At 39.5% G+C, this 12,471-nt stretch overlaps 1 protein-coding gene across 1 annotated transcript in view; it reads left to right on the top strand.

The window, feature by feature from the left end:
* The first annotated feature begins 7,102 nt into the window (after nucleotides 1-7,102).
* pif1 (PIF1 5'-to-3' DNA helicase homolog (S. cerevisiae)) overlaps nucleotides 7,103-12,471 on the top strand; it is a 9,755-nt gene continuing 4,386 nt past the window's right edge. Inside the window, exons 1-8 of the mRNA XM_035670884.1 lie at nucleotides 7,103-7,659; nucleotides 7,798-7,921; nucleotides 8,063-8,188; nucleotides 9,506-9,659; nucleotides 10,931-11,045; nucleotides 11,355-11,461; nucleotides 11,707-11,846; nucleotides 12,300-12,406. Of these exons, the coding sequence (XP_035526777.1) occupies nucleotides 7,111-7,659; nucleotides 7,798-7,921; nucleotides 8,063-8,188; nucleotides 9,506-9,659; nucleotides 10,931-11,045; nucleotides 11,355-11,461; nucleotides 11,707-11,846; nucleotides 12,300-12,406 (1,422 nt within the window). The 5' untranslated portion in view covers nucleotides 7,103-7,110. The remainder of the gene's footprint in view (nucleotides 7,660-7,797; nucleotides 7,922-8,062; nucleotides 8,189-9,505; nucleotides 9,660-10,930; nucleotides 11,046-11,354; nucleotides 11,462-11,706; nucleotides 11,847-12,299; nucleotides 12,407-12,471) is intronic.

Here is a 12,471-nt window from a genome sequence, read left to right on the forward strand (position 1 = left end):
GTCGTAGACATTTAACTGTGGGTAATGTACTATTCGTAGCTGAACCGGCGATTTCTTTAAATGGAATATCGCTACCCTACACGCTGTCTCGCCGGCCCATTTCCAGCAAGCCATCCACCTCCTGTGCTTCTAATGGGATCATTTGTTCAGCTAATCGCATTAAACCGCTAATTGATGATTCACAGAGGAAACCCTTGTGCAATTTATGTTAGCAAGTGCAACAACTGTTGTGCTGATAGACGAAGTTAAACGACTGCCTTACCTTTGAGCTACTATGTCCTGTGGCGCCCTCACATATGTGCTAGGGTTCGATTACTACTCTCCAAAATGGCCAGAAAAGAGCACTTTCTTCCTGAAATCGAAGTACTAATCACTTGTTCTGCAGAATTAAGGCCTATTCCATGCGGAAGTGCCAAGACACTCGAAGCATCTCTCTACCAACAGTGCTGTATCCTCACTCCCTTCAATCCAGCAACAGGCACAAACAGGCTCTAACCCGAGAACCCGCACTAGACAGAGAATGAGAGGCCCGGCCTGCACGACACTCACAGCGAGGACAAACGTACAATTAGAGCTTCTAGTTTTGAGAAATCAACGACGTTCACCCAGGTATCCACGGCAGCTTCATTAATGGTACCCCGCACACAACGCCAGTCTCAACGTCCAATCGTGAAGAGCGCGACTCCGGGAAAAAGTGTCATCTGGCAGACGAACTACAGTTTCGAGGTGTTTGGATCTACACCCAGCAACAACATCTTTGAGAACTGCAGAACAAGTGAACAGATGCTGGGGAGATGCCTGACGCCATCTGTCATACGCATGTGTGGAGGTAATGTGATGTCTGGGGCTCTCTTGGTGCGGTCAAGTGGGAGATTTGTAAGAGAGCATAAGGAATTTTGAATAAGGAAGGCTATCACTTCCATTTTCTCAACGCCTCGCCGATACCCTGTGGACAGCGCTTAATTGAAGCAATTTCCCTCCCTCACACGGACAAGACCAAAGAGCACCACCTCCAAGACTTACTGCACAGCACTAGTTTACTGGAAGATAGCGCTCAGCCTGGTATGTCTGTCTGTTAAGAGATGGCCAGGCACCTCACCAGAATCCTCAATGTATTTCTGATTAATTTAATGTTTTTCTTCATTGAAAAAAACTGTGCTTTTTTTTCAAAAATAAGTTGACATTTCTAAGTGACCCCAAACTTTTGAACGGTAGTGTATCTTGCTCTTCTTTTTCTAAAATTGTTTTAATTGTTAACCCTAACCCTAACCCTTTTTCTGCCTAAGTGTGTTTACTAAAAACCTGACAATTTAGCAGCTCATTACTGCGGACAGACTGACAGCCCCTCTGACTCCTTACAGGCTGCTAAGCATGTGATGTGACAGCCATCTGTCATCAGTTCTTCATTAGGAAAGAAGAAAACACTTTGAGATAAACTGATCTTAAGTCACAGTTTTGACATATCGAACATGGTGCAACATGAGAGCACAGAGCTCTTATTGCAATTTATTATCAAAATTATATCACTGAATTACAATTTCTTTCTTTTTTTGTGTCTGCGAGTCTAAATTGCCAAATGACAAGAGCAGGCCATTATTGCAGTTGCCATGGTGTACAATGGTTTGCTCGTAAGAGCTTTTAAATACAGTGGGTGGATTGTTTGTGAGAGGAAGAGCGCCTTATCAAAATAGAAAATTAGGATTTTTCAAGGTTTAAACATAATTAAGACATAATAACTTTTGATAAAAAACAATTTTTGTTTTAAGATAAGAAAAGTGTTCACAGAACGTAAGAGGGATATTTTTCCAATCAGGATTTTAAATGGGATTATAAAGTCAGAGGTCAACAAACCTTAGAAGAAAATGTGTGTGAACGTCCATTCTTGACATTGGAAACAGTAGTTTGACACAAAAATCTTAATTCAAATTCCACTGATCTTGAGTTAAGCTTTTTGTGGCCGAGTAAAAAAAACTGTTAGCTTTTAATTTACACTTAAAACTAAATCCAAAACTGGAGCTATAAAGTTTTTTACATGACAGCAGAAATATATAATCATGTATACATTGTAATGTAAAATATAAGCCCTTTAAAATCACAGTCTGTGCAGAATGCCATTTACTAACTTTTTGCTTTTGCTGAATACTTTTGGTACAATCACTCTTTGCTATTCTTTGCTGTCCATATTTTTTTATTATTTATATAAACTTTTGAATCTTCAATTGCTTCATTGGGATGTCAGCACTAATAAGAAGCCTCCCTATACGTCCCACAGGGTGAAACTTTCCATGACACTACTTAAAGGCCTGGCATACCCAGCAGGGTCCCTGCAGCCTGGTGTCGGTGTCACAGTAAAGGAGGGAAGATGTGCCCCGCTGACAGTCAGTACAGAACGATCAGTCAATGGTATTATAAGTCTTTGGGGTTAATGTGAAACCTGAAATGAATAAAAATAGGGGGAAGTCACCTGTCACCGCATAAGCTGCACACTTTCTTTCTTGCCAAGATTAAGATGAAGATATTGTTGCCACTGTCATGCCTGTGTGTTAACAAATTAAGCTACAGTCTGCAGCCTGTTAGCTTAGCTTAGCATAAAGACTAGAAATAGAGGGTAACAGCTAGCCTGGCTCTGTCCAAACACCGTCCACCGTCTAAAGCTCACTAACACATTATACAACCACTGTTGGACTGGCAATGGTGACGCCAAGACTCCAGAGGTGCTAATGGGTGGATGTTGTTACTGATGGACAGATCGAGGCTTAACTTTTCATCTAACTATTGACAAGATAGTGAATACATGTAATTCCCACATGCCAAACTATTCCTTTAATGAGGTTAATAAATTAAAGCTAAACATAGATTATGAGTCTTGCTGGAACTTCAGTAGTGTTGTGACAAAGCTTTACTGTCCATGTCACTGCTAATCCTCCAACAGTGCTTGGCAGCAGCAAGAAGTTATAATATCTGTCTGCTGTGTTTTATTTGCACAGGGGATTCAGCTGCTTACCTCTCCCCCTCTGTCTTTTTCAGAGAAGGAAATTAATTGGAATTTATATGTAATGTATGTCTCTTGCTGTGCTTTTTGATATCATAGTGTTTGCCAGCGATATTCATCTTTCACTTGCGTTGGCCAAGTCATATGGGCTTGTGAGAGGTTTGTACATGTGAGTTTGGTCAAAATTACAGCCTTTCTTCAAAAATATAGAGTGATGTTGGTTTCAGTTTGGTTTGGACGGCATCTTCTACTGATACATCACCTGGAGTCTGCTGCTTGTCTTGTATTTTTTGTTCTTATATGAAGTGGCTCTCTCTGGTAGCCCCTCATCTTAATATCTCAAATTATCCTAATCGACGTACCTTCCATCCCTTTCAAGAAAAGTCCCTTCCTTCAGAGAACCTAATTGCCTGACACAGTCCAAGATGTAAGTAAAGGATTGGGTTATTACTTCATCACGCAGACAGACACAGCAGGATGAGTCATAGGCCATATTGCCCCAGTTCAGAAATAATGAGCTGCTATTCTAAAGGAGATCCTATCTTACTCTGGGCGCTATATAAAAGAGGTATGTAGGGTTTTAATGCATACAAAAAAATACAATATGTGGTATTCTCTGCCTTTGGCACTTTGGAAAGTGTGTGTTTTTATGTGTGTGATGTCTTGCTGAACCACCTCCATCCACTCACTTCTTCTCACTTAAAACAAACAGACAAGACAAGACACCCCTCGGTGGGACTCAGGATCAACCTGCATGGAGTAAGTCATTTGATTTACTTAAGAAAATTTTTCCTTCTCTTTGCCCTCTTTTTGGAACATTAAGTGTTTACTGAGATAAGCTTTCACCGTGTTATCCCGATGCATAAATGAATCAACCACACACAAACTACATACAGTGAAAGCCTCTAACTAAAACCTGCTTCTTGGTTCATAGCGGTTCTTTCCAGCTTTGTGCATATTAAAGTGCGACATACCATTAGCTGTTACACTACACACTAGTCAGCGAGCATATGTGTGGGTGGATGCATAAGTGAAAGGTTGGGTGGATGTGCCCTTTACTTTGACAGGATACACCTAAGGAGAAGGAAAGAAAGGAAGGGAGGAGAAAAGGAAAATGTAGAAAGACATTATGCAAGTGGTGCTCTCATATTTCAGCACCTTTGCTCTGTGTTTTTTTGTTCTGGGCCAAGATGAAACCTTCATTAGCTCATGCCAGATGAGCCAGCAGAGTAATTCAATACACAATGTAATTGTCAAAATTATGTCAAGAGCACAACATCACCCCCACAATATTACATAATATTTATCTTGTGAATTATTGATATTTACTTTATAAAGTCTCAACACATTTTCCATGGGGCTCAATAAGGTCACTATGGGATTGTGGTCGGTGAGAGGCACCAACATCCACCATTTGTCCATTAAATAGTGAGAGTGTTAAAGGTCAAGTAGAAATTGCAGTGTCCTCCTGTGCCATCTCAATATATAACACAGTCAACTTTAATGAAAATGTATTAATGCGTATTACTGCAGACGGATGTTCTGTGGGCTCTTAAAGCATTTAACAGAACACTGTGCACCTTTAAATGCCCCCTCCTGTAATGCACGTTAGATGTATCTTTCCATTATTACATATTGCTGGGAAATCAATGTTGTTGCTGTTCATTTTCTGTTTATCAGGAATACAGAGTCTTAAAAGCTGTTGTGGTTTCGACAGAGCCATGTGATGTGTTGTGCTCTTACTGACCACATGGGACGGAGTATCTGCAGTAACATCAGAGGCTAGTGTTTACTATAAATGTACCTTCTGTTCAGATCATACAAGCACAGTTAACTTTAAACCCCCATGTTAGAATCCACAGCCCGCAGGGGAAAAAAACACCTGGGATTACAACTCAAATGTTAACCAATTAAACTGTTGGGCGAGGACCTGCCTGACGCAGAATGTGTTGCTTTTCATAACAGGAATGTTCTATCCCCATGAATTTTCTCTGAGATGGAAACTTTTAAATGCTTTTAAAAATCCTTCTTATTCTGCTGAGCCAATTTTAAATCCACTGGAAGTTTTATTACCAAGGTTGAAGGTCTGCCTTTGAAGAACACTGACTAACATTTTGCCTGCAGTAGAAAGACCATAGCCACATTTCATAGACAATAATCGGAGAACAGATTAATCTTTAGACCATCTCCAGTACTCAAAATAACAAAAAAGTATTAAACCACATTTCTTGATAGAATGGAAGAACATAAACTGCATCTTTAATGCTTCTTTAGCCAAAAGAATGCATTGTTATCAATTCATGCGGCTTTAAAACACCATTACTCTTTTGAACAATATTTTCCACATAAAAAAAGGAATTGAAAAGTTTTCAAATGATATTTTTATGTTATTTGTTTATTATTTCTCTATTTAAAGTTGGTACATTTGAATGTTTATAGTGCAGAGTAGCAAAATGTGCAAAGCCTATCACTAGGGCATGAGATTATTATATTGTGGAACTGCAGCTGTAAACATAAGAACCTTTTTCTATTTTTCTCTCTCTACATGTCTGCAGCACAGCCTACCAGTTCACCCGTGTGACAGGAATCTAATGAGCAAATGACTCAAGATGCCAAAACTGTAGAATATTAATGAAGCTTGACTTGTGATTTATACTTTAACACACAATTTTTGGTTCAAGAAAGTTGTCCACAAGTCGCCCACAGAGACAGAAATATTTATAATGCATTGCTGGTGTTTTAAAAGTTTAGGTTGGTTTGTGATCATGTTTTGCTTTATGAATCATCTTGCCTAATTACTTTTTCATCATCATCACCTTTTGGTTTTCAGAGACATCAGCTAGATCCTGACTGATGATTGGTGTATGTGAGGCAGTAATTTCACCAGACTCACTGATAACACCCCTTACTCTGCCTGTCACAGTTCATTGCCCCCCAGCTGAAATATCAGGCTGTTACATTAAAGTCACATTACATTTTGTTGGGTTTGGTCAACCTTGTCTAATGACAGATGCTCGACTGTGGAGCTACGTTCTCTCCCTTAGCAGGTTGTGGGAAGTGTCACATGGTCTACAGAGAGTCTATGGTGTGAAAAAGATTTGTTTGTTGTTGTTGTTGTGTGCGTGTATTATTAAAAAATAATGAGTGAGGTTTTGTTCTTGCATAACGTTGCAGATTATTAGTTTTTCATTTTAATCTGTTTATTAAACCGATGAATTTGAAAAAATGTGCAGGTTTACGTGCGGATCTAAAACAGCTCACTGTATAATGTAGGATATAAGCCTTCCTCTCTTTCATCTGCCTCCGTTATTCTTTCCACATGGGCAGCAGCTGGGTAGCAGTAGATCATCACCGTGACCAAAACAGTTATTAAAAAAGAATAATGTTCTTTATATGCTGAGTGTCCTCCAGCTGGATTTATATTATAATTACTAATATTGTACAATACTGAATTTTGACTTTAGTTTTAACTTCACTTTGAGTTTTACTTCAACAGGCCGACTATAGTTTATTCATTTAACTTGACAAACGCGTCGTTATTGTGAAGTTCTTCTCCACTTCCGGATAGCCATGCGTATTTCACACAAATATGACGTGGCTAGTCACAATACCAGCGATTGGTCGGTGCAGCCACGGGGCGGTCCATTCTCGTCTTTCATTGGCTGCTGTGTTAAAGCTCGTCCTTCTGATTGGTCAGGAGCGTCGCTCAGCTATTGGCTGATTTCAGGCACTGACAATTTCAAAATCGGTGCTCACGCTCACAGACGGTGGATCCGCAGCTGCATAGAGACAAAGATTACATAGTTATTTTAAAAAAAAAAAAAACAAAACCAAAACAAAGGTAAGAGCTGAATTAAAAAGTTTCCTGTTCATTTAAAGTTTATGTCGATAAAGCAGTCGAGTTACATTATAGTTACATTACGAGCTTTGTGCTGATTGAATGAAACACAGCTGCGCCGGTGTTACATTGTTTCCGTTCAGGCACTTTTGTTTATTTAATTTATTTGTTTCACGCACCGTCGCTCTGTAATGTTTTGTTTAAACCTTCAGATGAAACCGCCTGAAGCATGCATTCATTCATACATATGAACGCTTGTATTTGGTAGAAAGTTGCTGCGATGCAATCCGCGGATGACGGGGCCCAGCTGCAGTGCTGTGTGACGGTGGAGCAGCTGAACTCCTCCGGCCAGGCCACCCGGAGGCAGGTCATCCGTAAAGCCTCCGTCATCCTGGGCCGGAATGAGTTCCAGGAGATCTTCCTCCGGGTCCACGACGGAAAAGTCCCGCAAAATTACCGCCTGAAAGAGTTCAAACTTTTCACCAAGTTCGCCAGAGACGGGAAGTGCACCGTCAAACTTCTCCCTGAAAACATCCAGGTGCTCATCTCCAACTGCCCTCCCGACCAGCTGAACCTCTTCCTCAAAACCCTGAGCATCAAGCACCAGGCCTGGCTGAGCAGCAAGCCTCTGAGCGACAGAGAGAAGCTCAAAGCCGCTCTGCCCCGCAGCTTCGAGGCCATCAGTCCCCTGCAGCAGAAGGACATCCAGAAGGTCAACGAGCTGAGGAGTAAAGTGGCTCCCAAAGGGCTGGCAGACCGCACCAATAAGACTGCTGCAGGAACAGGGCAGCAGGTCAAAAGGCAGAGGAGTGATTGTAACTTCAGCCCAGTGAGTTGAACACACACATAAAACATCACAGTGTCTATCTGTGGCAGACTGCTGCATCAACACTTTCCTCCCTGGATTGAGTCCATGCTCTCTGTCTTTGGGTCTAATCTGTTAAATGCTGTGTGTTGATTATTTCAGGTGAAGGCCAACCCCAGTAAGAAGCCCATCCTGTCTCTGCCATCACGTAAGTTGAATAAAGAGCAGGCAGCTGTTCTCAGTGCTGTGCTGAGTGGCAGGAACGTCTTCTTCACTGGAAGCGCAGGTAAGTTACACTTTGACAACAATTATCAGTGACTATCTGTCTAACATTTCATATAAACAACATATAAAAAATTTCGATAAACAACTTGTATAATTGTATGAAATTGTCTGTGTTAAGCTCAATTGGATGTGTGTTTTTCAGGTACAGGAAAGTCCTTCCTACTGAAGAGGATCATGGGATCTCTTCCTCCAAAGAGCACCTTTGCCACAGCCAGCACAGGAGTGGCTGCATGTCACATTGGAGGAACAACGCTACACAACTTTGCTGGTCAGTTGTTGGGTCTCTGAGGAGATGAAAAAGATTTTTTGTAATTTTTTTTTATTTATTTAATTTTTTTTATGCAAGACTGACACAAATTGTGTCTCTGGAAATGACACAATTAGTGGTGAGAGAGGTTATTTCCCCCCCAATATTAGCATGTCAAATTGTACATTAGCATGTCAAATTGTTCATTATCTAAATAATTGGTCAATTTGCCAGTTTCACCAAAGGCCAATCCTTAAATAAGCCTGTTCTGTTCTACTGAGACGCCTGTCATAGTGAAGAAGAAAAGAATAAAGCAACTAACAGGTGTTTTCATTACTGAATCATCTGTTGATTTATTTTTTTTGATTAATCATTTAGTATTGAAACAAATGTCTTTCACAGTTCCCCAGAGCCCAAGGTTTCACCTTGAAATGTCTTGTTTCATCCAACCAACAGCCCAAAAATCCAAAGACATTCAGTTTACAACAAGACAAAACTCCTCAAAACTGGACCTGTGAATTTGATTTTCTTAGAAAAATATCTCTGAATAAATAATTCAGATAATAAAATAAAATAATAAATCACAATACAAATATGTGAAGATTCAAATGGCTTAGATGAAAAATCAGTCGTGGTATCAAGGCACAAAAACATAATTTTCACTTCATAAAATTAAATATGCATTGTTTTGCATCATTTATACCCAACCTCAGAGATAAAATGGAAATTAAAGGATTCTATAAATTGATTAAAAAAATATCTTGTAGATTTTTGTCTGAGAAAATCTTCCTCAGTCATAAAAAAAATATTTTGTTATAAAGTTTATTTTTCCATACTGGAGGTTAGGTTGAAAATCATCAGCCTTTGCATAATAGGCTGATAAATATGAGTCTACCTCCCCACCATAAATGGCACAGGGGTAAAATAAAATAAAAATTTATAAAAATAAAAAAAATTGATTTAAAATGGTGAGTTGAGTGTATTGTTACATCCCTAAAAATGACAGTAAATTATCAAAACTGTTAACTATTATCAACTTAATGTTTCAGTCCTACTTATCAATGTCTTAAATAGAAAAAGGTCTTTGTATCTTGTATCTATCTGCAGCCTTAGACTCCGTTACAATGTCTGCGCGATGGCGTATTACAGATTATGAATCTTTCATATAATCAAGCAGGAGGTGTCTAATGTCTTTCCAAATTAATGGTGAGGTTGTTAATTAAATCTCAATATACAATAAAGGGAGTAAACAGTATTTGCATAGATGTTATTCATCTGTGTCCCCACTGACCATCTGTCTTTCCATCCTCTCTACTCTGTACTCTGTGCTCTTTCCAGGTATTGGCTCCGGCTCTGCACCACTGGAGCAATGTATCGAACTGGCTCAGAGGCCCGGGGTGCTGCAGCACTGGACTACCTGTCGACACCTCATCATCGACGAGGTCTCCATGGTGGAGGCCCAGTTCTTTGACAAGCTTGAGTCGGTGGCCAGGTGAGATGAGACTGAAACATAAATTACAATGAGATTTACAGTAGTGTTGAAGCTGTGAACATGTATCATAGATTATCAAAACCAAAAAACAATCTTCATCAAAGCACAGTGATGACTGCATGATAAGTATTTTATATCCAAAGCTTTCCTGAAAAGATTTTCTATCATGTTTAGAAAACTGCGTTGGTGATTTGAATTGGTCCTAACCACAGAACCTAATGATGAATTTGACTAATTTAACATTTCTTGACATCTTTACATAATACACAAATTATACAAAGTGTAGTCGCTGGTGATTGATATAATTTAATTCATTAAAGCTCTGTCAGACAGCTGGTGCTGGGTAAACTCCTCCCCATTCATAATTCATACATCTGAAATCTGTTTTAAAAGGTTAAAGTAAGATTTGAAGGTTCGAACAATAGATTGAAACGTTAAGTAGAAGACTTGAATGTTTAACCTGAGTTTGAAATGTCTAATAACTGATTCATACTGTGTTTCAACGATTGGTTACAAAATCTTAAATTCAGTTGGTCCAAACACACCCTGAGACACTTATAACTGAACACACTGAAATCACCTCTTTATCAGTTTAGGCATGGTGTTCCTCTGACTTTTACTGACAGTGTCTGAGCACAGTTGTTGATATCACTCCTATTGTGTATTATGGTTTTTGGTTCCAGCTAGAATAATCATTTCCTAGGTTTTCCCGAGACGCTCAGCAGCACTCTGATGTGAGACATGTACAAATGGACCAAAACCACCAGGTTAGGGTGTTAAGAGGATGAAGGAAGCACTGCATGGCTCTAATGGCAGATCTGACAGGCGCTCTTTAGTTAGGCTATACAGTTAAGATATACAAAAAACAGAAACCCAGGAAGTCTTGCTGAATGTCAAGTGGTGCAGAAAGATTTAAGGAACTCTGTCTATGGATTTAATGTAATACATACATTCTTGGAGTATGGTCTGTTTTATTGCCCATGCTCGAAGAATCTTACATTTGTATATAGTCAGCACTGCCTCATGAACTGAATCTCCTGTGGGTCCTAAATGATATTGAAATATTATGCATGGAAACAAACATATGGATCATGTCTTATAAAGGTCATCATATATGACAGAACAATGGCAAACATTCATTATTTCCAGATAATAATAATAATAATAATAATAATAATAATAATAATAATAAACTGTCCTTAGTTGCAGACATATAGAAGTTATAATCACTGTTCCCTCATCTGTTCCCCCACATCTCTGCACTCGTGCAGGTCAGTGAGACGGTCTACTGAACCATTTGGAGGCATCCAGCTGATCGTGTGTGGGGACTTCCTCCAGCTGCCTCCTGTCTCGAAGGGAAAGGAAAAGGCTAGTTTCTGCTTTCAGGTCAGACCATCATGGATGCAAAAACTTCTCTATTTGTTGAAATAACAGAACAATTTAACAACATTAATCAATTTTATCTCTCTATCTCTCTATCTAGATCTCGATCTCTCTATCTCTCTATCTATCTATATCTCTATCTAAAACTAATGTTTTGTGTACTCCTCGTACGGAACTGGTTTTGTGAGTGCACTGTAATAAGTCATTAACATGTATTAAAGATAGTGTATTCTGTTCTCATGAGTCAGCATCTGCCCTACAGACTTATCTGCATAAATAGATGCTATTAAAAAGACTCTTTCCCCTCTTCAGGCCAGGAGTTGGCGTAAAGTCATCCAGCTCAACATGGAGCTAACAGAAGTGAGGAGGCAAACAGACCAGTCCTTCATCTCCCTCCTGCAGGCAGTGAGGGTGGGCAGGTAAATCAGTGAGCACTGTCCAATTTTCAAGCACAACGCAATGTGTTTTTAAAGCTGATGTGATCCCAGTGCACAAACTCTTTATTTTTAGTTTTATGCCAAATGTACATTATATAGCATTGTCCAGTTATGTATGTTACATAAAAGCATTTAGAGCAGTTACAAGCTTTTCAGGCAGCAGACAGCAGGTCAGTGTTTTTTTCTAAAGGAAAAGTTTAATCAAGTTGTGTCTTAACACTGTTCAGGGTGACAGAGGAAGTCACTGCTAAGCTGATGGAAAGTGCCTACCATCACATCGAGAGAGACGGGATCCTAGCGACCAGGCTGTGCACACACAAGGACGACGTGGAGCTCACAAATGAGAACAAACTCCTGCAGCTGCCAGGTATGAATTCTTCCGTTTTGATCTTTTTTTTTTTTGTTTGAAACAGGTGTTACCTCGTTTAACTTGGATCCAGGTGAAAATTGGCAAAGTTGTCAGCTATGGCTTGCGTCACGTATGGCAACCTTGTTGAAACCTGTTTCCTCCTCCTGTTTTTTTTACCTTTGTTTTCTGACTCCTGTTGGGGTATACTTTTAATTTGTAAGCTCTAAGTCCATCAGAAAACAGTGGAGAGTGTGTTTTACCTGCTGTGGTAGAAGGTTAAAAGATTTTTGGGCAATAATGGCTGAACTAACATTTGTCATGATTTCTTGTTTGTGGTTTCATACTGGGTTTGCCTGTCCTCCATCATATTTTATATATGAAACGGACTGCCTTATCAATATTAATATTATTATTATTATTATTATTATTATTATTATTATTATTATTAATCATCTGTTCCCTGTTCCTTAGGGTCAGTGAGAGTGTTTGAGGCACTAGACAGCGATCCGGCCCTAGTAAAGACTATAGACGCTCACAGTCCTGTCAGCAGACTGATCCAACTCAAAGTGGGAGCTCAGGTATATGAGGGGCCGTCAGGGACATTATTCAGAATTACCTCTCACAAACACATGTGAAATGCTCT

Source organism: Morone saxatilis, unplaced genomic scaffold (assembly GCF_004916995.1).
Source record: "Morone saxatilis isolate NCDOM2014 unplaced genomic scaffold, NCSU_SB_2.0 Contig23, whole genome shotgun sequence".
In the NCBI taxonomy this organism is placed as follows: Eukaryota; Metazoa; Chordata; class Actinopteri; family Moronidae; genus Morone; species Morone saxatilis.